This window comes from Musca domestica, unplaced genomic scaffold (genome assembly GCF_030504385.1).
Source record: "Musca domestica strain aabys unplaced genomic scaffold, Musca_domestica.polishedcontigs.V.1.1 34, whole genome shotgun sequence".
Classification (NCBI taxonomy): domain Eukaryota; kingdom Metazoa; phylum Arthropoda; class Insecta; order Diptera; family Muscidae; genus Musca; species Musca domestica.
Genome location: NW_026712313.1, coordinates 2,949,781 through 2,973,801, shown reverse-complemented (window position 1 = coordinate 2,973,801; position 24,021 = coordinate 2,949,781). Strand labels below are relative to the sequence as shown.

At 34.4% G+C, this 24,021-nt stretch overlaps 1 protein-coding gene across 8 annotated transcripts in view; it reads right to left on the bottom strand.

Annotated features, from left to right (window-relative positions):
* LOC101888892 (GTPase-activating protein skywalker) overlaps positions 1–24,021 on the bottom strand; it is a 220,359-nt gene that overhangs the window by 56,632 nt on the left and 139,706 nt on the right. Inside the window, exon 1 of one of the 8 annotated variants that reach the window (XM_059125638.1) lies at positions 16,901–18,271. The exons of 5 other annotated variants lie outside the window; for them this stretch is intronic. In XM_059125638.1, coding sequence (XP_058981621.1) covers positions 16,901–17,096 — 196 coding nt within the window. In that variant the 5' untranslated portion in view covers positions 17,097–18,271. Of the gene's footprint in view, positions 1–16,900; positions 18,272–24,021 lie in introns of those variants that run through there. 2 more of the 8 variants (XM_059125642.1, XM_059125643.1) reach the window with 2 other exon arrangements.

Sequence of the window (24,021 nt, the reverse complement as noted above, 5' to 3'; positions counted from 1 at the left end):
GTATAACATCGTCATTGTTATTAAATGTATACAATCTCATCCCCTTTATAGTGGATATCAGTTTCTTTAGGTACTCATATTTTGTCTGATATAGCGATTTTGAGTAAATGTAAACATTTTCAAATTTTAATCCATTGGGGCTTTCTATCAAACTAAGCATCACATTAGTCTTTCCACAATTTGATGGTCCTACTATTAAGGCTCGTATAGAATCAGGCAGCAAAGTACTATGTCGAGGGGTCTTTCTTTGCATAAAATCCACATTTTTAACAATTATTTTAGCTTGTTGTTCCATTAATCTCATGATTTAAACTAATGAGTTTTAAGAAAACATTCATATTTATAATATAATCAAATATCAATATTTCTTTCGTTCAGCGTCCCGCTAAAAAGTATAAAATGATTGTTTACAACACGAAGCGATTTATTAGAAAGAAACACGTTCAAGGAGGAGGACTGGTAAATAAGTTGATTAACTCTTTACCCGTTGAACTTCATTTACCAGGATATCAATTTTGTGGACCTGGAACAAAGCTAGAAAAACGTATTCAAAGAGGAGATCAAGGTATTAATCCATTAGATGCAGCGTGTAGAGCACACGATATTGCCTATTCACAAAATAAAGATATTGAACAACGTCACATTGCTGATCGTGAACTAACTGAACGGGCTTGGGAGCGAGTAAAATCGAAAAATAGTAACATTGGAGAAAAAATTAGCGCATATCTTGTAACTAACATAATGAAGGCTAAGACAAAGCTAGGCATGGGTAATAAAAACCCCAAACAAATATTGGGTCAACAACTTTTTAAAAACGCTTTAAAAAAAGCTACAAGTTCCCTTAAAAGCAAAAAACCAACTGATATTGATGAAGCCATAAAAATAGCCAGACATGAAATACAAAAGACGTTTCGAGGAAAAAAATCAAAGGTCGCTATACCGCGAGTAATAAGCGTGCCCAAAAGAGGTGGATTTCTTCCTCTCATTCCCATTCTAACTGGATTAGGAGCATTGGGAGCCTTAGCATCGGGTAGTTCAGCAATTACCAATGCCGTTTTAAATGCAAAAAAAGCCAAACAAGAGTTGGATGAACAAACCAGACATAACAAAACAATAGAAGCTATAGCTATGGGTAAAGGTCTCTATCTCAAACCATATAAAAAGGGCTATGGAATTTATGTTGATGAAAATAAAACTCCAAAAAACTAATTAAGCAGCTACCCAAAGGTCCTCTAACCGATGTAAATATTAGTTTTTTTGGGAAAAAATATATACCTCACTTTAGAGGTGTTTATATGCGTGATAATCTACCTAAGAAACCACATCGAATTGAATGTGGTATCATAAATTTGGATGTTAGCAGTGGACCTGGCACGCATTGGGTGGCATATAATAAAATCAATAATAATATCGACTATTACGACAGTTTCGGTAATCTTCAACCCCCGATAGAAGTTTTACGGTATTTGGGACCAGCTATTACATACAATTATAAAAGAGATCAACGATTTCATACATACAATTGTGGACATCTTTGTTTAAAGTTTTTATTGGACATGAACAAAATTTTATAAATACTCCAACATCGATGATATCCCCTCCATTCAAATTCAACTTTCCTAAGAAGATGATTGAAATCAATAGATCGGATATTGCACTGGTTGATTTTCAATATTGCCATGGAAACCACAAGAGTATTTTCGTGAAGGAACTATCATATATGTGTGGTGCTTCTGTTGTTCCACATTATTTTTTGTTTCGTCCACCTTTTAATATAAAAGAACTTACTGGGGAAGCATGCAGAACAAATGCCTACACCAAGACACATGTGAATGGCTTAGATTGGACAGATGGAGAAAAAAATTATAATGATGTCGAGAAAGCTCTTACACCATTGAACAATTATCAATATATTTTTGTTGTTGGACAAGAAAAGAAAATCTTTTTACAGAAATATATTCATTCTACCATTATAAATTTAGAAAATAATATGAAACTTCGAGCTTGCCAAAATTATTTTACAAACTGTCCTATACATTTGGACACTAGATTTAAGTGTGCCGTAAATAATATATTTAAGATATTTGTATTCATTGAACAAAACTGGAAAGAACTTGGCTACATACTAGACGATGAAATTAATAAAGTTAATAAATAAAAACAAGCAACTGTATTATTTGCATAAAACTTTATTTAAAGCATTAAAGGTAATGAAAGTGAACAATAATAAGAAAATGGGTGAACATTTACTCGCTCCACGACCACAAACATCTACACCAATTTCAGAAGGTGTACAATTCCAATTTTTTGAAATAGTTGGGACATTAGTTGTTTCACGCCCTTCCAGTAATGGGCAACGATATGTCAACCTTGAATGCTCAGTAACAGGACAATCAGTTTGATCCCAACTATGAATGTTTACTTTACAAAAATAACATCTGGTAATATCTCCTACTCCAGTATAATAAAGTCCTACTGCAGCCATTGTCTTGGGATCTGGATAATTTAAAGGCCAGCGAGCAAAGGTTTTTAAGCGTTCGTCTTCCTTATTAAGAAGAGACATCTTCCTTTCTAAAGCTTCACTAATAAACTGAAATATTTCTCTGCACACATTAAAATGAAAACAGCTTGCAATTTTTAGTTTCAAACAAAATATTTATTTACTTTTCAGTTTATGTTAAATATGGTTGATAAAAATAATCTGGTTGATCCAAATGTTTTAATTCTAGTTTGTAAAGACTCTTTCCGCTTCCATCTTTCAACACAGTTTTCGTCACAGAATAACCCCCACCAGCTATTTCTTTTATGTATTCATCCGCCAGCGAGAGGAATCTTGACGGCAAATAGAGGATAGCATCATTAATTTTCAGCACAATTCTTTCCCCATATTTTGTATTTGTTCTAAAGGCGCCATGGATGTTGTATTCTTTGTTATCCTCCATTTCTTTCAAAGTTATTATTTTTTTATAACTGAAAGAATTGAATAAGTTTATTAAATCTGCGTTCGCCATAATATCACGTTCAATGTTTAATTTTATACTGTGAGCCTTACTTGAAATTGTCTTCTATATATAGGAATATTTAACGCGAATTTCACAATATTACAGAGTTACTAGAGTTTTTAATTTTGAGCATAGTTAAGCATGTTCTCATTCATGCTCCAATCTATCGTTGAAGCAGAATTTGTCATGAAACTCTGCAACAACGCTTCCCCCCAAATTCTCATATCCATTTCACAGAAATCCAATTGTTAGTTAATGTAAACAATGGTGTTTCCTTCTTCAAATCCCTTCAATCTTCAATACCGAATTGATGCAGGGTTTGTCATGAAACTCTTTCAGTTTCAATTCTCTCAAATTGCTACATAATGTAAACAAATTCTTCATCGACAAAACTATCAAAAAGCGATCGATATAATGTATCAAAATGCCTGTCCACACAAGAAGAATTTGCTTTGATTGGCTACAGCAGCATTTTTTTAGTGTGTATATGCTACAACATTAATTGGTGGTTAGATGTCGCCTATATCGTTTCGAGGGAAATGACTGGAGAGCCATCTGGACAAAATAATAGAACACACATCTTCTTGTTGACTATGATACTAACCAAATTTGTCTCTGCTATATTCACTTCTCATATGGTGGATCTCTCTAGCCCCATTCGATATGATCATATTTCAATAGTTTTGGAGTGTGTCTATGCTACAACATAATTTATGGATAGTATGGATGGAACTCACCGTTAGATGTCGCCTATATCGTTTCGATGGGAATAACTGAACATTTTTGAGTCGCTAAAATTATAGACAAATTAAAACAAGTACAACGAAAAGTTAGTTTTGTCTTTTTATCTCATCATGTTTTGCATAGCCAACATGCTGATTTTCGTGTTCAACCCACTCGACTTCGTTATCGTTTTTCTTAAAACCCCTGAAATATCAATAATTGCAGCATATTTGTCAATTGAAACTCTTCTATAATATATCACATTTATTGAAGTCGATTTCTTGAAATATATGTTTTCAAATAAATTAATAAGCACATTTGACTGCAGTAATCAACATGTTGACTATATAAAAGCATTCTGAGAGCCATCTAGATAAAATGATTTTCTTCGATACTTACCTCTTACTTATATTCACTTCTCACATGGTGAATCTCTTTAGTCCCACTCGATATGATCATAATACATTTTTTTTTTTTCGGAGGGTGTCTCTGCTAGTGGTGAATATTAAAACTTGAAATTTCACCATCCCATACACAGTTTTGGATTGTGTCTGCGCTAAACTTAGCGCCATCTAGTAGTTCATATTAAAACTAGCAACACCAACGCCAACAGCCCCAATAAAATTTGACGTGGTACAATTCAAAAGACAACATCCCCAATATAATTTGCCGTGGTACAATTCAAACGACAACATCCCCAATATAATTCACCGTGGTACATTTCAAAAGACAACATCCCCAATATATTTCACCGTGGTACATTTCAAAAGACAACATCCCCAATATATTTCACCGTGCTGAATTTCCCCCAATCAACATCCCCAATAGAATTTGCCGTGGTACAATTCCCAAGACAACATCCCCATTAAAATTCACCGTGGTGAATTTACCCAAATCAACATCCCCAATAGAATTTGCCGTGATAAATCGTGGTGAATTCCCAACATCCCCATAAGCACACTACTCATGATTGATTTCTTTAAATCTAATATAAAAGACAATCAAGCAAACATATTAAAATATACAGAGTGAGATAAAAAACTACAACAAAATAAAACTCATTAATTTTTAATTTTTCAATTTTATTGAATGAAAGCAAAAAATGTCGGAAATTGCATCAAATTTAGAATAAGTTTTGAATTGTTCGAATTGGTCACCTTTGCGCTGAAAATGAAGCGAGGAATATCATTTTGTAACCATTCTTGGGTGGCGCGTGCTGAATGCGATGGTGCTGAGTCCTGTTGGAATGTCCAAGGCATGCGGCCAAAATGTGTTCCAGAATATTTTCCCTATAACATACGGCATTTATTCTGATGCCACGGTCGATTATTACGAGCGGAGAGCGATCATCGGCTGAAATGGCGGCCCACACCGTAACCATGGCCGGCGCTTGAGTTGTGATGGCCAATCGAGGGGCACATTTTCAACTGACCTCTTTGGCAAGTAAACACGATCATTTTGTTTGTTTACAAACTGCTGGACAACGAATGTTTTCTCATCGGAGATGGAGAAAACCAAATGCCGGCTGTTCACCACTTTCGGCCAAGCGCAGCAACTCCTTAGCTCTTTTGAGTCTATTTCCTCTCTGTTGCGGTGTAAGTTCTTGCACTTTTTGGAATTTCAATGGCATTACCCCGAGCTCATTTTTTAATATTTGCCAAATGGAATATTGCAATATGTTCAGCTCACGAGCCATTTTTCGGCCACTACGACGCGGGTTTCGATCAAGTCGCTTTATTACTTTTCCAACCAATTCTGCTGATGTTGCTGGTTTCTTCCGTCCATTTCCTTGACGTTGGGCTACGCTACCAGTATCACCGCAACGAGCGATGGTACGAGACACAAAAGTTTTGTTCACATATAAATGCTGGAGTGCTCTAACGATAGCCGCTTGTGGTTTTCCAGCCAAATGTAAAGAAATCACACTATCACGCTGGAATTTCATCACGAATAACTTTTTTCCTGGAAATTTCTCAACAAAATGCTTTTGCACGCTTGTAAACATAATAATGAGCTGTCACTGGAATAATTTTAACAGCTGTCGGACGAGTGGCTCAGAAATGACAGCAGTCTGAAGTTGGTTGCAGTTTTTTTCATATCACCCTGCATTTGCAGGTTTTTATTCCTTCCTGATGCGATACTATTACACGCCCCTCCAATTGAACTTTACACTTCATAGCAATTCAGAGAACGTCACCCACCCATGATTACAACAATGATTGCAATTGCAATCAGTTTTTGAAATACAATAACAAACAATAACAGGTGATGATGAATTGTTGCAATTCAATATTACCAACAATTTTGCAATAGAACAAACGATAGGTCCGACGTTCCGTCTATTCAAATGCATCGTCGTATCGGCAGTAAAGTGCAATTAATTATGGTGATTATCAAAAAATTTCCATTGAAATTGTATTCTCGAGCAGCGATTGCATTACAAAACGGGAATATTATGATTACATAAAGTCTCCTCTCATCACCAGCATTGCCTATCCACCTATATGTCATTCAAATTGAGATTTTTTTTTTAACGCCCGTTTTGCGGTAATAAATTTGGTATCTTGTTGGTGTGACGTTGTAATTTCTGTTGTTTACTTTTGAAACCAACAATTTTATAACTTTTTCGCCGTGCATTGTTTGATGAGTGTGTGTGGCTTCATGAATGATATCGACCGCCTCCCCGTTTTTTTGTTTCAAGATTTTATACACTTGTATAATATTACAAAATACGTACTCACACATCTCGTTTCAGTCACCTTTTTGCGCTTTCCATTGTTTTCGCGAAAATTACCTCATAAAATAGTTGCAATTAAAATCGTTTGTAACGCTCGTGCCGGAATAGAGAGCCTGATAATAGTTATTCTAAAAACTCTAAGTGAAATAACAAAAGTTGATTATGTGCTTAAATTGAGTAATTAGAAGTGATGTTATAAAAAAATAAGGAATAGGTAAAAATTATCGAAAAGGTCTTTAGAAACTAAAAAAAGGCATTCGGAAAGGTTTTTTAAATATCTACGCATTGAGGATAGTGTTGAGAAATAATTCTATAAAAATCCACGCCTTGAGGAAAGTGTTGATTAATAATTTTATAAAAATCCACGCCTTTGGGAACACCTTCAAAAATATTCTCTAGAAATCCACGCCCTTGGGAACACCTTCAAAAATATTCTTTAAAAATCATTTTTTATCAAGACCTTCAGAAAAATTCTAAAAATCTCAGCTATGGAAATTCTTGACATTAATTTTTTCATTGTTTCATTGTTCGTAAAAATCCAATACAACCGCCCTGAGAAGACCTTCAGAAAAGGACTTTGAAAATTCAAACCTAAAAAGGCTTTAGAAAGTTTAAAAACACATTTTCAACCCAGAAAAGAAAAAAAAAATTTTTAACAAATTCTCGCTTTTGGCTTAGAATATATTATTATATATTAGAATCTCACATCTAAAAAGATTTCCAGAAAAGGTCTTTTAAAAATATAAACCTGCAAAGGATTCAGAATATTCTTAAAGCTCATCTTCAGCCCAGAAAAGATCTTTAGAAAATTAAAAAAAAAAAAATAATCTACTAATCTACTACTAATCTAATATATTATTTGAAAATCCAAATAGTCAGCCCTGGAAGGTCCTCAAAATTGTTCTTTCATAATCCTCGTCTTCAGCCCAGAAAGGTCCTCAAAATATTCTCCTTTAGCCCTGAAAGGTCTTTAGAACAATTCTTTAAAAATTCATGCTTTCAGCCCGGAGAAGGCCTTGAGAATTGGTACTTCTTGAATGCCCTCAGAAATATTTTATGTGAAATCCTCGCCATTATCTAAGAAAGGTCTTTCAGAAATGTTAATAGAACGTCAGCCTGTGCAGCACTGGAAAGTCTTTCGAAAAATTATATAAAAAAGCCACGTCACCAACCCAGAATGCCTTCTACGAATATTCTTTAGACATTTATGTCACCAGCCCCAATATGGCTTTCGGATATTTTCTATTCGATGAAAATCTTCGTCTTCATCCATGGAAGGTCCTCATAAATATAATTTCATAATCCTCATCGGAAGGAAGGTGTTTAGAAAAATTCTTTAAAAATGCATACCTTCAGCCCACGTTTTTATGCCGTAAAGGTCATAAGAAATATTTTATTTGAAATCCACGCCTATATCAAAGAAAGGTCTTTAAAAAATATTCATAATAAATCAACGTCTGCCGCTCTCAAAAAGTATAGAAAGATTCAGAACTTGAAAGCTCTTCAGAAATGCTGTTACAAAAACTCCATACCTTCAACTCTAATAGACTTCCGAGAACGTCCTTAACCTAGTTTAGTAAAAACTCTCAGATTTTTCTTTAAATTTTTCGGTTTTAGGATACTTTACCTCGATTTCGGGAAAGTATTTTTGAAGACGGACCCGAATATTTGATCCGAAAGTCCGGTTCCAGGACCCGGGATATGGACAAGATAGATATTATGAAAGCTATTAAAAATATATTTCCAAATTTATCGAAAATTATCGATTTTTTGGAAATTGTTTTTTAATTAACCAAAAGTTGGAAAAACCTCAACCACCTATCTGTCATTCAAATTGAGATTTTTTTTCAACGCCCGTTTTGCGGTAATAAATTTGGTATCTTGTTAGTGTGACGTTGTAATTTCTGTTGTTTACTTTTGAAACCAACAATTTTATAACTTTTTCGCCCTGCATTGTTTGATGTGTGTGTGGTGAGGCGGAGTGAATGATATCGACCGCCTCCCCGTTTTTTTGTTTCATGATTTTATACACTTGTATAATATTACAAAATACGTACTCACACATCTCGTTTCAGTCACCTTTTTGCGCTTTCCATTGTTTTCGCGAAAATTACCTCATAAAATAGTTGCAATTAAAATCGTTTGTAACGCTCGTGCCGGAATAGAGAGCTTGATAATAGTTATTCTAAAAACTCTAAGTGAAATAACAAAAGTTGATTATGTGCTTAAATTGAGTAATTAGAAGTGATGTTATAAAAAAATAAGGAATAGGGGAAAATTATCGAAAAGGTCTTTAGAAACTAAAAAAAGGCATTCGGAAAGGTTTTTTAAATATCTACGCAATGAGGAAAGTGTTGAGAAATAATTTTATAAAAATCCACGCCTTGAGGAAAGTGTTGAGGAATAATTTTATAAAAATTCACGACTTTGGGAACACCTTCAAAAATATTCTCTAAAAATTTACGCCCTTGGGAACCCCTTCAAAAATAGTCCTTAAAAATCCACGCCTTTGGGAACACCTTCAAAAATATTCTCTAAAAATCCACGCCTTTGGGAACACCTTCAAAAATATTCTCTAAAAATCTATGCCTTTGGGAACACCTTCAAAAATATTCTCTAAAAATCCACGCCCTTGAGAACACCTTCAAAAATATTCTTTAAAAATCATTTTTTATCAAGACCTTCAGAAAAATTCTAAAAATCTCAGCTCTGGAAATTCGTGACATTAATTTTTTCATTGTTTCATTGTTCGTAAAAATCCAATACAACCGCCCTGAGAAGACCTTCAGAAAAGGAAAATTCAAACCTAAAAAGGCTTTAGAAAATTCTTAAAACACATTTTCAACCCAGAAAAGAAAATATTCTATTACAAATACTCGCTTTTGGCTTAGAATATATTATTTAAAAATCCACAAAGTCAGCCCTGAAAGGATCTCACATCTAAGAAGATTTTCAGAAAAGGTCTTTTAAAATTTAAACCTGCAAAGGATTCAGAAAATTCTTAAAGCACATCTTCAGCCCATAAAAAATCAGCCTCAGCCCGGGAAATATTTTACCAAATACACGCCTTGGAATTATAATATATTATTTATAAATCCACATAGTAAGCCCTGGAAGGTCCTCAAAATTGTTCTTTCATAATCCTCGTCTTCAGCCCAGAAAGGTCCTCAAAATATTCGCCATCACCCATGGAAGGTCTTTAGAAAAATTCTTTATAAATGCATGCTTTCTGCCCTGAGATGGCCTTGAGAATTGGTACTTCCTGAAGGTCCTCAGGAATATTTTATGTGAAATCCACACCATTATCTAAGAAAGGTCTTTCAGAAATATTAATAGAACGTCAGCCTGTGCAGCACTGGAAAGTCTTTCGAAAAATTATATAAAAAAGCCACGTCACCAGCCCAGAATGACCTCTACGAATATTCTTTAGACATTTACGTCACCAGCCCCAATATGGCTTTCGGATATTTTCTATTCTATGGAAATGCTCATCTTTAACTCTGGAAGCCCTACAAAAATATTCTTTCAAAATTCATTCTCTACAGCCCCAGAAGGTCATTAGAAATTTTCTTTAAAAATGCATGTATTCAGCTATGAAATGGCCCTGAGAATTGGTACTTCAAAATGCATATTTTTGCCCCTTGAAGATCCTCAAAAATATTTCTTTTGAAATCCACGTCTTTACCCAAGGAAGATATTTCAGAAATATTCATAAAAAAATTAGCGGCGAAAAGGTATAGAAACATTCAGGATTTGAAAGCCTTTTAGAAATGCTGTTACAAAAAATCCACACCTTCAGTTCTGATAGACTTCCGGGAGCGTCGTAACCCTAGTTTAGTAAAAATTCGCAGTTTTGTTTTAATGTTATCCAAAGATAGGTTACTTTACCTTGATTCCGGGAAGGAGTTTTTATTTTTTGTGACAGACCCGGATATTTAATACGAAAGTCCGGGCCAGGACCAGGGATTGACCCGGTTCGACAAAACCGATATGGGCAATATAGATATCATGCAAGCTATTAAAAATGCCGATCCAACAAGTGGACACATAATGGGGTTATTTAAACCTGTTCTGGAGTTGTATAAAAATTATTGATTTCTTGGTACCGGTTTTTTTATCCATCAAAAGTCGGGAGTTTACGAAACATATGACAATTTATAGTTGACACTATAACCTTTCCAAAATGCTACAGTATGTATTATTATCTTTCCTGGATCCAGATATATGGGTTTGTGAACACGGTCGACCCGCGGACATAACCAGAGAAAAATTAATTAAAAAGTTTAAAACTAATCAATAAGAATAATTTGATTTTAAATAGTTGTTTATATAGCCTGGTTGGCGTATGACTGTTAAAATTATTAATACGCCCCACGGTTCTCAATAAGAATTAATCATACGATCCAAGAGCCCGATTTCAATGTGTTTCACACAAAAAAGGAACTGCCTTCCATTAAGTTTTGATACAAATCCGGTTCATAGTGCCTTTTAAAGTGTATTTAAAAGAATAGATTTAAAGAAAAACTAAAAGATTAAAAAAAAATAATAAAGACAAATTAGACCAGAACCCTCTACCTTCAGATCCTTAAATTTTAGGATTCCGTTATATAAAAACGGAACATATATTTTGTGCTGAGAGGGTTTATATCTCCTATTTTGCATCAAAAACCTTAAAAATAAGTACTTCTATTTATTTTTTATTGCTGAGGAGAGATCCTACCAAGTGAAAACTTCGAAAAAATTAAACAAACGGAGATGATCTTCTTCAAATAGGATTAAAATTATATTATAGATTTCTCATATAAATATAACCTATCCCACATTTATTCCAAAGATAGAAAACCATCCAGAGGGTTTTGAGTAATATCAGCTTTGCAGATATAATAACTAGAATGCGCGTGTAGAAATTCTGGGTCAATACACCAACCGCAAACCAATAACTCCATAATGTTTATCTATAAGAGCTCACCCTTCGTTTTTTTTCTTAACAACAACAGCAACAAAAAACTTATATATCAATATTTGATAAACAAATAAAACACTTGTAGTTGTTTATTTATTTTGTACCTTCTATTCGATAATATTTGATTTTGGTTTCAAACAATAAATAAGACCCACCAACCTATCTACCAACCTGCCTGCAATCCATCAAATTGCTGCGAACAAATTATTATGATAATAGCGGGCTGTCAATGACGGAGAGCAAAGAAAAAAGTGACTGTCGGCGAGACAGACATATTAGCTGAATTTAAAAAAGAACATAATTTTTGTTTAAAGCAAAAAAAATATATATATATTTATTATGTTTGCAACGTAAACCATTTCCCCCATTCTTCGACCCACTTTGGCGCCCAATATAACTCCCCCTCTCTGTTTGATAAGACAGTCATTTGGTTCCATTGACATTTTGTTGTAGAAATTTCTGTCATTTTTTTTTTTTTTTTTTTGCCGATTCTATTCTAAGACCGATTATTTTTCCATGATTATGTCTAATTTGATAATTGACGTCTGATCGATTTGCATTGTTTGGTTGAGGGGGCTTTTTTCCTAGTCCGCCAGCAACTCGTGTGGAATGTCACCAAGGAGGAAATCAAGTACAAATTTATGTCATGTCGCTGATATTTTTATGAACATTATTTATGATATCAACTGAAGGCACAACAACAGCTACAACAATTAGCTGTACAATCGAACATTTACCTGTACGCTCTTGGATGACGGCATTATGGAATAATGATAAGAAAAGTTTTTAATGAAAAGGTTTCTAGGGGGAGCAACGTTAAATATGATTTTCATGAGTGTAAAAAATCCGAAAGGGTGTCTTTCAATAAAAGATCTTCTGTATGTGGAATAACAAACATCTGTGGGTCTTCAAATAGATGATCTTTAGATTTTTCTATTATACCACCTTATATAGCTTTAAAAAAGGTACGGTATTACATAAAGAACAAATGTTGATATTTTAGCCTTAAACTCAGAGAACCCTATATGGACATCATATATTCACAGGAGACCATAGAAGATCTCCTTATAATGCCACCTATTCATTGAAGACTTACAAAAATTGTTCTATCTGTGGATGTCCTACAAAATTTTCGATATGTTATTCCCGTTGATTTCCACAAAACTTAGGCATGCTCGTTTTTACCAGGGTGTGAAACCCAAATAGTACGAATTTTATACAAAGTTTACACTCTTTTCGTGTATGTGGGCGCTCGCAGGTAAATTTGGGAGTGGAGAAGTAGTCAAAACAATCGAAATAGAATAAGAGTTTGCTCTAAGAGGGAAAAAGAGTGGAAAAATAGAAGTACTCCCGCTGAAATTCGAACGGGTTACAATCCATAGTATATGTAGTTTTCCATATTCACCTGTTGCGTGGCCTACCAGACGCCTTCAAACTAATTTTTACACTCTCCACCACAGTATATTAATTATATTCCCTCCATATGATGTAGCTTTAAAAGTTTTAACAGATTATTTTGTTTCACGTTTGGGAGTAGCTCTTATGAAGCGTATATATATTTTTAAGCCCCTGATTTTTAACACAAAATGGCTTAAATCTATACAAGGTGTTCGACAAGGAGAATACTTCCAAAAGTCATCCTAATTGTAGAACATATTTTTTTAAAAGTGTTTTTTTTTTTTTTTGCAAATTTTAGAGAGTTCCCAGAAGAGTACTTCAATCAGAATAGATCTTCTATGGACAGATTATTAGAGATCTCCCACACGAACATGATACGAAGAGCTTCAAGAGTGATATTCTGTTTTTCAAAGCCTGTAAAGAGAGCAAAATCTCTGAGAAAACGTTCTTTAAAATTACTTTTTAGAGATCTCCTATGAAGAGATCTTAATTCAAATTTTTAAAGTAGAAATAATAATCTTCGGAAAACCAATCATGCATAGAATTCTTAAATAAACCATTTTTAAGAAAAAAGAAATCCTCACATTATATCTGTAGCCAAATCATTTCTCCCAATTTCTTCAGGATATTTGGAGTCACGATGAGTGTATTCCATTTACTCCAAATTTGGTACATACTATTATAAAAAAAACTAAAATCGAGTGTATAAATGGACAATATTGGTTCACTATTTGTGATACATATACACGAATGTTCAGAATTTTGAAAAAGAAACCTACCCCACAAAATGTAAAATTTATGAAAAATCCAAAATCTCAGTTAATACGTAAGGATAGTCCCTGTTGATCCATGATGTGAAGATTCTGTTAAAATGGAAAACATATACCCATTTCTTTAGGGGAATTTTTTGTAAAAGCTGCGAATTCTCCCAAATATTTTTACAAGTCTTCTTGAATAAAGAATATCATGGGTTTAGGAAAAAATTCAAGAACCTCTTAACGAACCATGTAAATTTGTTTATGAATATAAAAAAAAAATTTCCTGTGCAAAAATCGTGTGTTATTAAAGATTAAACAATTAAAAACGCGTTAAGTTCGTTCGGGCCGCCCTTCTCCCACCATGAAGTAAAGAACACATGCAAACATAAAAATATCCGGATTGAATGTTGGGTCCACATCCATTTTTGCCAGTCTTTTGCCAGAAAATATAGGACCCATTATAAACGCTACATACCGAATTTTAAACTATTCCATGGAAAATTTGACTAAAATCATCAGATATGGGGGCTGCACGAAACCCTGGACTGACATGGTACATTTACGGACTTAACTACCTCAGTTCCTTCGAAAGATGGCGTGATTCCAACAGGCAAACAGACGGACATGGGTAAATCGACTTAGAATTTTAAGCAGATCTAGAATATTTGCACTTTACAGGGTCTCGAATGAGTATTCCGAGGAGTTACGAACAGAATAACAAATATGATGGTATGATGGAGGTCAGAACAAACCCAAGGACCCAATGGGTGAATTTTTTAAATATTTTTCACAAGGACCTTTTGAACGAAAATTATTGAGTTAAGAATTCCAAGACCTTCTGAATTTTCTAGGACATTATTTAAGAATATTTTCACAAGGATCTACTGACCAAAAACTGTGGATTCTTAAATAATATTAATAAAGAGTCTTTCGAAGAAAAAATAGTGGATTCAAGAAAAAAAATCAAGGACCTCCTGACCAAAAAAAAAAATTATTTTTCTAAGAAATCGGGATTTTTGTAAAAATGTTTTTTGGAGTTTTTGCTACTCGTCGTGGACATAAACTATCGAGTTTTACAAACAAAATTTCAACGACCCGCGAATTTAAAAAATATAAAATCTTCCTCACCAAAAATTATGTTTTTCATGAAATTTGCCAAAAATCTTGAATTTCTTTTTCCAATAATTTCAGGTGTTTTTCTAGGAAATTCCTGATAAATTGAGTATTTTATAAACTTTTCAAGAGCTTTTTGTCCGAAAATTGTGGATTTTCTGGGCTTCCTTCCCGAACATATTGGGGCTGTTAAGAACATTTTTAATTTCATTGCTTTTTCAAGGACTTTAATGCGAAAAAAATTATAAACCTTTGCATTTTCTGCATTGAATTCGTACCCGGAAATCGTGGATTTTTACATCTATTTTAAAAACTTTCTAATGTGTATCAATAACTGCGTATTTTTTAGTTAAAATATTTAGTCAAGGACTTCCTAAAAGAGTCCATAAAGTTGTTGGCAAGGAAATTGTACGAAATAGGAAATAGCCTAATATAAACGTTTCCGTCCGATTTTAAGGCGTATATGAGCATTTTGAGTATTTTTTTACTCGATTTTGCTGTAAATTGGCGGTTTGAGTTCCAGATTTGCCGGAAATAGTTCATATATCTTCTCATTTTAACTACATTTTTCAAACGGAATAAAAGTTAGTAGATGGAGTAGGGAACAGGTTAAGTTGAAAACCTGTTGTTGCTGACAGATAAATAGGTCAACGTTTCCCATATTCGGTATGTTAATGTTTTCGGGAAGGCATTTTCCCGCATATACTAAGCCCATATGGACAGTATAGGTATTCTATCCAACACGTGGTCGCATGAGTGAAGTTTTATCAAAATGATACCCGGATTTGGTAAAAAATCTCCCAAAAATTAGAAAATGTCCCAAAAAACTTGGGATAACACTAAATATATGCCAAATTATTGTTGACACTATAATCTTTACAAAGTGGATCCAGAGATATGGGTCTTTGATTCTCCGGATGACCCGATTCTGCTTAGTACATTGAAACAATGTTTTCAGTATAAAAAAGACAAACTTTACTGCGCGTAGCCGGTGTTGGACATACCCAGAAGAGAAAAATCTGAGAAAATCATTAGAAAATTTTTATTTCGCATAGCAATGTAGGACAATATCCAAAGGAGAAATTCTGTAGCAGAAGAGGAAATGTTAGGCCCTGGCCGAAGGCCCGCTATTTAAAAATATATTAAATTTAGGAAAATATGGTTGTTCTGGTTCAAAGAGTCATATATCCGGATCCAGGAATGAAAATAGCACATTTTGTAGCATAATGGGGCCTTTTACGACTTTTTGCGTGTTTTATAAAAAATTCGGATCCAAAACACCGATAATTTAGACAAAAGTCCCGAAAATATTTAAATAATCCCATAATGGGGAATGGATATCTGTTGGATAGGTATTTTCATACCTTTATTGTCCATATCGGTTTAATAGATCCAAATCAAACCCGGGTCTTGTACCCGGATTTTGGATCAAATATCCGGGTCCGTCCCACAAGAAAAACTACCTTCCCAGTTATGGTAATATATGTATATTATGTCTGCAGGACTTTTGGTATTGAAAAGGGGCCATGTAGGTCCACGTTTTGGTATAGCCCATATAACGGTACCTCCCGATATTCGGTATTTTGATGATTTTAGCGACATTATTCACCGAAATTGTTTCAAATTTGGAATTTGAAGTTCCAAATAGATACAACAGCCTAAGACAGAACGTCGTCGTATAGACCCTAACATAACGGCTACATTCGGTATTTTTTAAGATTTTAACACAATTTTTAACGGATTTTATTTTTGTTTTTCTTTTACCCTGAATTATTATTAACCTGATGGGTGTCGAAGACAGTCAAAATATCGGAAAATAAAAATGAAAATTATGAACCTAAAACACTGATGTTTTCAATTGACCTTAAGCCAAAATAATGTTATTAAGCATTTTATTTTTGTTGAAAATTGCCAAATTCGTTCCATATGGTGAAGGGTATTCAAAGTTCGGCCTGGCCGAATTTACCTTTTTTTACTTGTTCTAGCTTCCAAAAGGAGTTGTATTAATTTGAGAACACGTTTCCTTTCTCATGGAGTGGAAACCTAACACACATCCAAATTTTTAATATCCCAGCATTTTTCTATCGTAGATTTTCCATGCAGGTCATAAAAAATCGATTTACCTCATGGTGTGGTTTCCTCAAATTTTTATTTTATTTAAAATATATTTCCATTGTTTACCCTATGGATTGCTCACTTTATTTACCTGGACTAAATTGAAAACATTGACACTTGGTGGTTATGTCATTTGTGCTGACCCCAATGAACTGGGGCAGCTCAAAGAACTTATCACATTCGGGATCGACGTAGACGCTGCTGCGACGGCTGCTCAGATGGTGTTCCATTTCCTTGATGGCCAGCATTTTGCCCATCATTTTGTCGAGTTCGTTGCGTTCCTTCATTGTTTTGGACTATATGTTGCACTCAATATAGGTATGAGACCAAAGGTTATTTGTTTTCACTTGATTTTTTTTTTAACACAGATTTTTTGCAATATTTGTATTTTGAGATTTTTCAAATTTTCTTTCGAGGTTGAGGATTTTGAATTTTACAACGATAGATAATGAGTAATTTTTGTTGTAAAGATATTTTTTTATAAAAAAAACACGCACAGCCACACAATTAAAACAACACAATAATTATATTTTTTCCTCTTTTTCCTTTAAGTAGATAGATATGTAATAATTTCTTGTTGTTTTGTTTTCTTTTCTTTTTTTTCAATTATTTAAATATTTATTTTTTTTATTGTAATTATCTGATCGCAAGACAATGATGTGAAAGGCACACACAGCAAAAAAAAAAGAATATAAATTTTCGTATTCGTATCAAAGTTTCAAAGTGCACGTAAACAACAACGAAGACGAAAAGCCGACGACGACGATGGCGATGGCGACAACGTCAAATTGCAGGAAGGAAAAAAAGAGCTTTTCTTACAATTTACATAATTTATTTGGTTGTTGTTGTTGCTATCTTTGTTGTTGCCTTTTTTACAATAAATTGTGTAAACAATTTTTATTTAGGTATTTATTTCTTCGATTTTTATTTCTTTTTACACATTTTGTTGCGTTTATTTTCTTTTCTGTTCCGTTGCACTCACAAAAACAAATTTCTATAGGAAAATATTACGAAAAATCTTGAAACTCTGAAAAACTTGTTTGCTTTTCACACTTGTTTTTTCTTCGGTCGAATGAATATCATCACAGCCAGAGTTAACAGAATTATCTTTCACAGCACATCATCCGAAATTTTCTTCTTTAGTATTTATTTTCTTTCTTTCGTTCGCTTTTTATGCTGGCAATTTTCTTTTTTTTTAGGCAATTTTCCCCCAAACCGAAGCCAAACAACAAATAATTAGATCGCTTTTCACTTTGTTGTATGCCGTTGAGATTGCGAGCGGTTTAGTTTGTAATCTTGTTGGTGTTTTTCACTCGATCGCTTGACGAGAACGAATGAACGATTAAAACGATTTGACCGGCATTTGTGTTCGATACTGAAAAACAAAATACGCGGAGCTGCTGCTGCTGCTACTGCAACAATGTCCCATTGTGTATATTGCCTCAAGCCGAGAAAACAATAGAAAGCTTTTCATGAGAAACTGCCATGCAGGAGATAAACAGGTGGAGAGAGAGAAACAGAGAGCAATTGAGAGCATGAGCAAAAATGGGAGAGTAGGGTGAAATATGTAGAGCATTTAGAGAAAAGGGTTGCCAAAGTTGGGGAAAAGTGATCAAACTAATTTCATTTGGAATGTTTTTGAATGGAGCTGAATATTTTAAAAATATTTTCCACTCGTATTGAGTTTAAAAATTAAAAATTCAAATAACAGTGTTTTTTTAAATATTTTTAAGTAATATACCAAATATTCGTCAGATTTAAAAAAATCACAAATTATTTGAAATGAAAACAAACATATATCATAAAAAAAAAACATTTTAATATTGGTGGATTAATATATTTTCTTTTTAAAAAGAGCTGAAATTTTTTAAAATATTTTCCATTATTATTGGATTTAAAAATTAGTATTTAAAATTTAAAAAAAAAATAAAAAATTAAAGACATTTATATAAATTCAAATATTGGTGGATTTAAAAAACTGACTGACTTACTGACCGAGAATCAAGACGAAACAGCTGAAGCTACCATCTTGATTTTTATGACGAGGGTAGTACGAAAAGTACTAAGTTGTAGCAATACGTTAATACTTTGAATTGGACAAACGGAATGAACTTAATTCCAGGATAGATGTTGCAAAGGTTTTGTTGGGAACGAAAAGTCGGTTATGAAAATTCTAAAATGGTACCACTTGGTCTACTTCTCATTAAAAGTTTAAAATTTGTTATGAGATGTAAGGGAAGTAAGTTAGATATGTGATGGTCAGTCTTTGTACATAGACATGTTATAAGCCTAGGTTTATGGAAATTCGTAATAAAAGGGTACGGAAAGGGCTAAAATATACTACAAATTGAATACTTTGTATTAGACAAACGGAATAAGCTGGAATTCTTAAATTTGGAATGAGAGAGAGTGCAGAAGAACTTTAGAACTTTAAGACTACGAAAAAAAATGGTTAAGGCTGAACGGATGAAGCTGGAATTTTGTATTGGTGTCCCTTTTTAGGTTCTTGATAATGAGGATTTTGGAAATGTGTACTAAATTTGCGAACTGTACTAAATGGTACTAAATTTGAAACAGTTTGATTAGGAATGAACGGATGAAGCAGGACTTTTTGAAGAGGTGGTTTTGGAAATATGTATATGCGACCTGCACTAAATGGTACTAACTTTGGAAGAGTTTGGTTCAGGTTGAACTGATAAAGCTGGAATGCTAAAATTTTGTATTGAGGTCCCTGCTGCCAAGTAGTTTTGTGATAAAGAGGTGGTCTTGGAAATGTCTACTGCAAGTTCACGAAAAGTACTAAATATTACTATATTTGGTTTAATTTGGTAAATGGCACTACATTTGGTATTGGGTGAAGAAAAAACCTGGAATTATCAAAATTGATATTGACGCCTCTGTTGGAACGTGGAATTGAAATATGGAGGTGGTTTTTAAAAATGTGTACTATAATTGTGCGAAAAGTACTAAATAGCACTAAATTTCGTATGATTGTAGTTTGTAATTTGGTATTAAGGCAGCTGTTCATGTGTAGCCTAGACATATGGATGTGGTTTCGGATATGTGTACTATAATTGTACGAAAAAAAAAACTGAATAATACTAAATTTGATATTGGGCGAGCTGAAATCCTGAAATTTCAGTGTGAGGTCTCTGTTGGTATCTGGAATTGAGATATGGAGGAGCTTTTGAAAATGTGTACCATAATTTTACGAAAAGTACAAAATAGCAAAACATTTGGTATTGGATGAAGAGACTAAAATCCTAAAAAAAAATGATGTTAAGGTCTCTATTGATATCTGGAATTGAGGTATGGAGATGGTCTTGGAAATGTGTGCTACAAGTGGACGAAAAGTATTAAATAAATACTATTATTGGATGAACATATAGTGTTTGAAATCTGAAATTGCGATTTAAGTTCGATGTTCATGTGTAATCTGGACATATGGAGGTGGTTTCGTATATGTAAAACATAATTATAAGAAAAGTACTAAATAGTACTAAATTTCGTATTGGATAAAATCCTGAAATTCGGATTGGATGTCACTGGTCGTGTCTGCGGTTGAGAGAAGCAACTGGTTTTGGATATGCGCACAATCATTTTACTAAATGGTACTAAATTTTATAATGGGGCGAATTAAAGATCTGAAATCCTAAAATGTTATATTAAGGTCTGTTGGTATCTGGAAATATGGAGGTGGTTTTTCAAATGCGTAATATAATTATTCGAAAAGTACCACATGGTACTAATTTTGGATAACTGTTGATGTATATGCTGGAGTGATGTAGTTTGTTTTGGATATGGGCTTTAAATTGTACTAAATTTGGTATTGGGTGAAGCAGACGAAGCACTTGAACTCTTCGCTGATGGGCACTTGCTAGTTATTTGTTGAGGAACCGTCGGATCTTTTGACGTTAAATTTTTGAGAACTTTCTTTTAAGAACCTTCAAAAAAAAAACATTTTGACATGTATTTGTTATACCCTCAGCCATATGATAAGCCAAAACGTGCCTCATCAAACTAACGGTTTTAGAACCTAGGTCTCTTTGGACAAAATTCGTTTTAGGGCATTTGAAGTCGATGTAGGGTTGTCCGTCCGTCTGTCTTTCTGGCTGGTTGGTGCGAAGGAAGTATCCGATTTGGTCCAAACTTGTTAAATCGAAATATTATTGTCCAACTTAGATCAAGTCCGAAGATGGGCCACATCGGTCCACTCCTTCTGGTACCTCCCCCACAAAAAGTCCAAATATTCATAGAAAATAATTTACGCCCTAAAAGGGGAAGGATCATTCGCAAACTTTGCAAATCTCAGTATTTCCACCAGTTCTGCGTCAGGTGTGAAAATGGACAATATCGGCCCATTCCATCAAGAATCTTCCCCACATTTCAAATATTTATAAGTTTTATAGAGTGTGAATTCCAGATTCTCACCCCCAATACTTCTACAAACATAAGATCAGGTGTAAATATGTATACCTTCCCCGCAATGTGGTTAAAATTTTTAATTACCAAAACTCTCATAAAATGCGAAATAAACATTCGATTTCGATTCCAGTATGAAAATGTGATATATCAGCCCACTCCTTCTGATACCTCCCGCATAAAGGTTTAAAATAGTGAATAATTGAAAGGCTCATAAAACGCGAAATAAGCATCCGCTTCATTCTAAACTTCTCACATCTCATATTTCTTTCGAGGAACCGTCCTACATTTCTTGTAAGAATGTTGCATTTTTAAGGACTTTCATACCACTAATTATAGATTTTATTAAAAAATATTTGTTGGGGAACCTTCAGATCTTTAAATCTACAGACATGGACTTTAAATACATTTTTAAAAGGCATTCAATCCCAATTCATTTAAGACTAATAATCGTGGCTTTTTAAAATATTTTTCCATTACCGATCAACATTGGTTGGCTTAAGTCTCCAACATTTTCAAGTTCCAAAATTATGCCATTAATCACTCTCTTAGCTAAAAAAATGTCTAAATAGTACCAATTTACTTTAATTTTCTATAGCAAAACTTAAATTTCTTCATTTGAAAAAGTCCCAATAATGTCTTCATAATCCTCAACATTGACAACACTGTTCGATGAGCCAGAGAGGGGACCAGCATAGTGCACGTGATTTCTGACTTATCTCCCAATTATTGAATACAACTTTTCTAATGAGAGCACTAAATATGTAGAGAGAATACACTCTGAGAACAACTAACATTCAGAGAGAACGAAACAAACGAGATAACAACCTGTCGTCGTCGTTGTTGTGAAAAATCTCACGAATTAAAAAAAAGCTGCCAAACCGCTGACAGGCAGGTCAAGCAACAGCTGATCACAACAACTACTCAACACATTGTTGTCATTAAGACAATAACAAGAATAACAACAACCAAATGGAATTATTTTGTTTATTTTTGTAATGTTGTTGTTGTTTCTCGTACAAATTTCCATAAAAGATATGTTTTTGTTTTTGTGGCTTTTTGTTTTTCGTGTTTGCCTCCCCGCTGGCGACGCTGGTGTTGAGTGTGAACATTAGACTTTGTATGTGTTTGGAGGTGTGTGTGTGACTTGTGCGGTCGCTCGCTTTGCTAAGTTTATTGGGTTAATTAAATTAACAAAACTCAAACGGAATATTGCAAATTTATCGTGTGTCATGTCAAACGTGAGATATATTTTTTTAATAATTTTATTTTCTTTGAAAGATTAAATGATTATTAATAAACAATTCTAACGGTTATAAATACTACATACAATTATGTATGTAGTATTTATAACCGTGTGCTAGAGACGCAATAACATTCATATATGATAAGCAAATAATAGAGCAATAGATTAATTTGAAGCGATTTGAGAACGAGATGAAAAACAAAAACAATACGAGTGAATAATGATATATTTAGCAGATGTTTGCCAAAAACAAATTTAACATCAATTATCAAAAAAAAAACAGAAAAATAGAATTTTGTTATTATGAGCTTTTTAGGCCACAACAAGAAAAAATGCAGGGAATTAAGAAAATATGGAGGTACATGCGATAACAGGCAACTAAAAGCTTCGGAAACAGTACAAGGTTACTTAAGGTAAACGACGATGTGATCAACTCTACAGTGGATAACCTCCGATGTCATCTACGCTGCAGTAGATGACCTCCGATGTCATCGACTCTGCAGTAGATAACCTCCGATGTCATCTTTTTTTTTTTTTTAATTTAATTTTCCTTTATTGAATCTACTCCACAGTAGATGACCTCCGATGTCATTTACTCCACAGTAGATGACCAAAATGTATTGTAAATTTGAATATACACTTCAATTAAGAATATATATGACCCCTGGCGTCATCTACGCTACTGTATATGACCCCTGGCGGCATCTACTCTATTGTAGATGACCCCTGGCGTCATCTACGCTACAGTAGATGACCCCTGGCGACATCTACGCTACAGTAGATGAGCCCTGGCGACATCTACGCTACAGTAGATAACCCCTGGCGTCATCTACGCTGCAGTAGATGATCCCTGGCGACATCTACGCTACAGTAGATGATCCCTGGCGACATCTACGCTACAGTAGATGATCCCTGGCGGCATCTACGCTACAGTAGATGATCCCTGGCGACATCTACGCTACAGTAGATGATCCCTGGCGACATCTACGCTACAGTAGATGATCCCTGGCGACATCTACGCTACAGTAGATGATCCCTGGCGACATCTACGCTACAGTAGATGATCCCTGGCGACATCTACTCTACAGTAGATGACCCCTGGCGACATCTAATCCACAGTAGATGACCCCTGGCGACATCTACTCTACAGTAGAAGACCCCTGGCGACATCTACTCTACAGTAGATGACCCCTGGCGACATCTACTCTACAGTAGATGACCCCTGGCGACATCTACTCTACAGTAGATGACCCCTGGCGACATCTACTCTGCAGTAAATGACACCTGGCGACCTCTACTCTGCAGTAGATGACCCCTGGCGACCTCTACTCTGCAGTAGATGACCCCTGGCAAAATCTACTCTGCAGTAGATGGCCCCTGGCGTCATCTACTCTATTGTAGATGACCCCTGGCGTCAAATACTCTATTGAGGATGACCCCTGGCGTCAACTACTCTATTGAGGATGACCCCTAGCGTCAACAACCGGGCGTCATCTACTTTTTTGTAGATGACCTCTGGCGTCATCTACTCTATTGTAGATGAC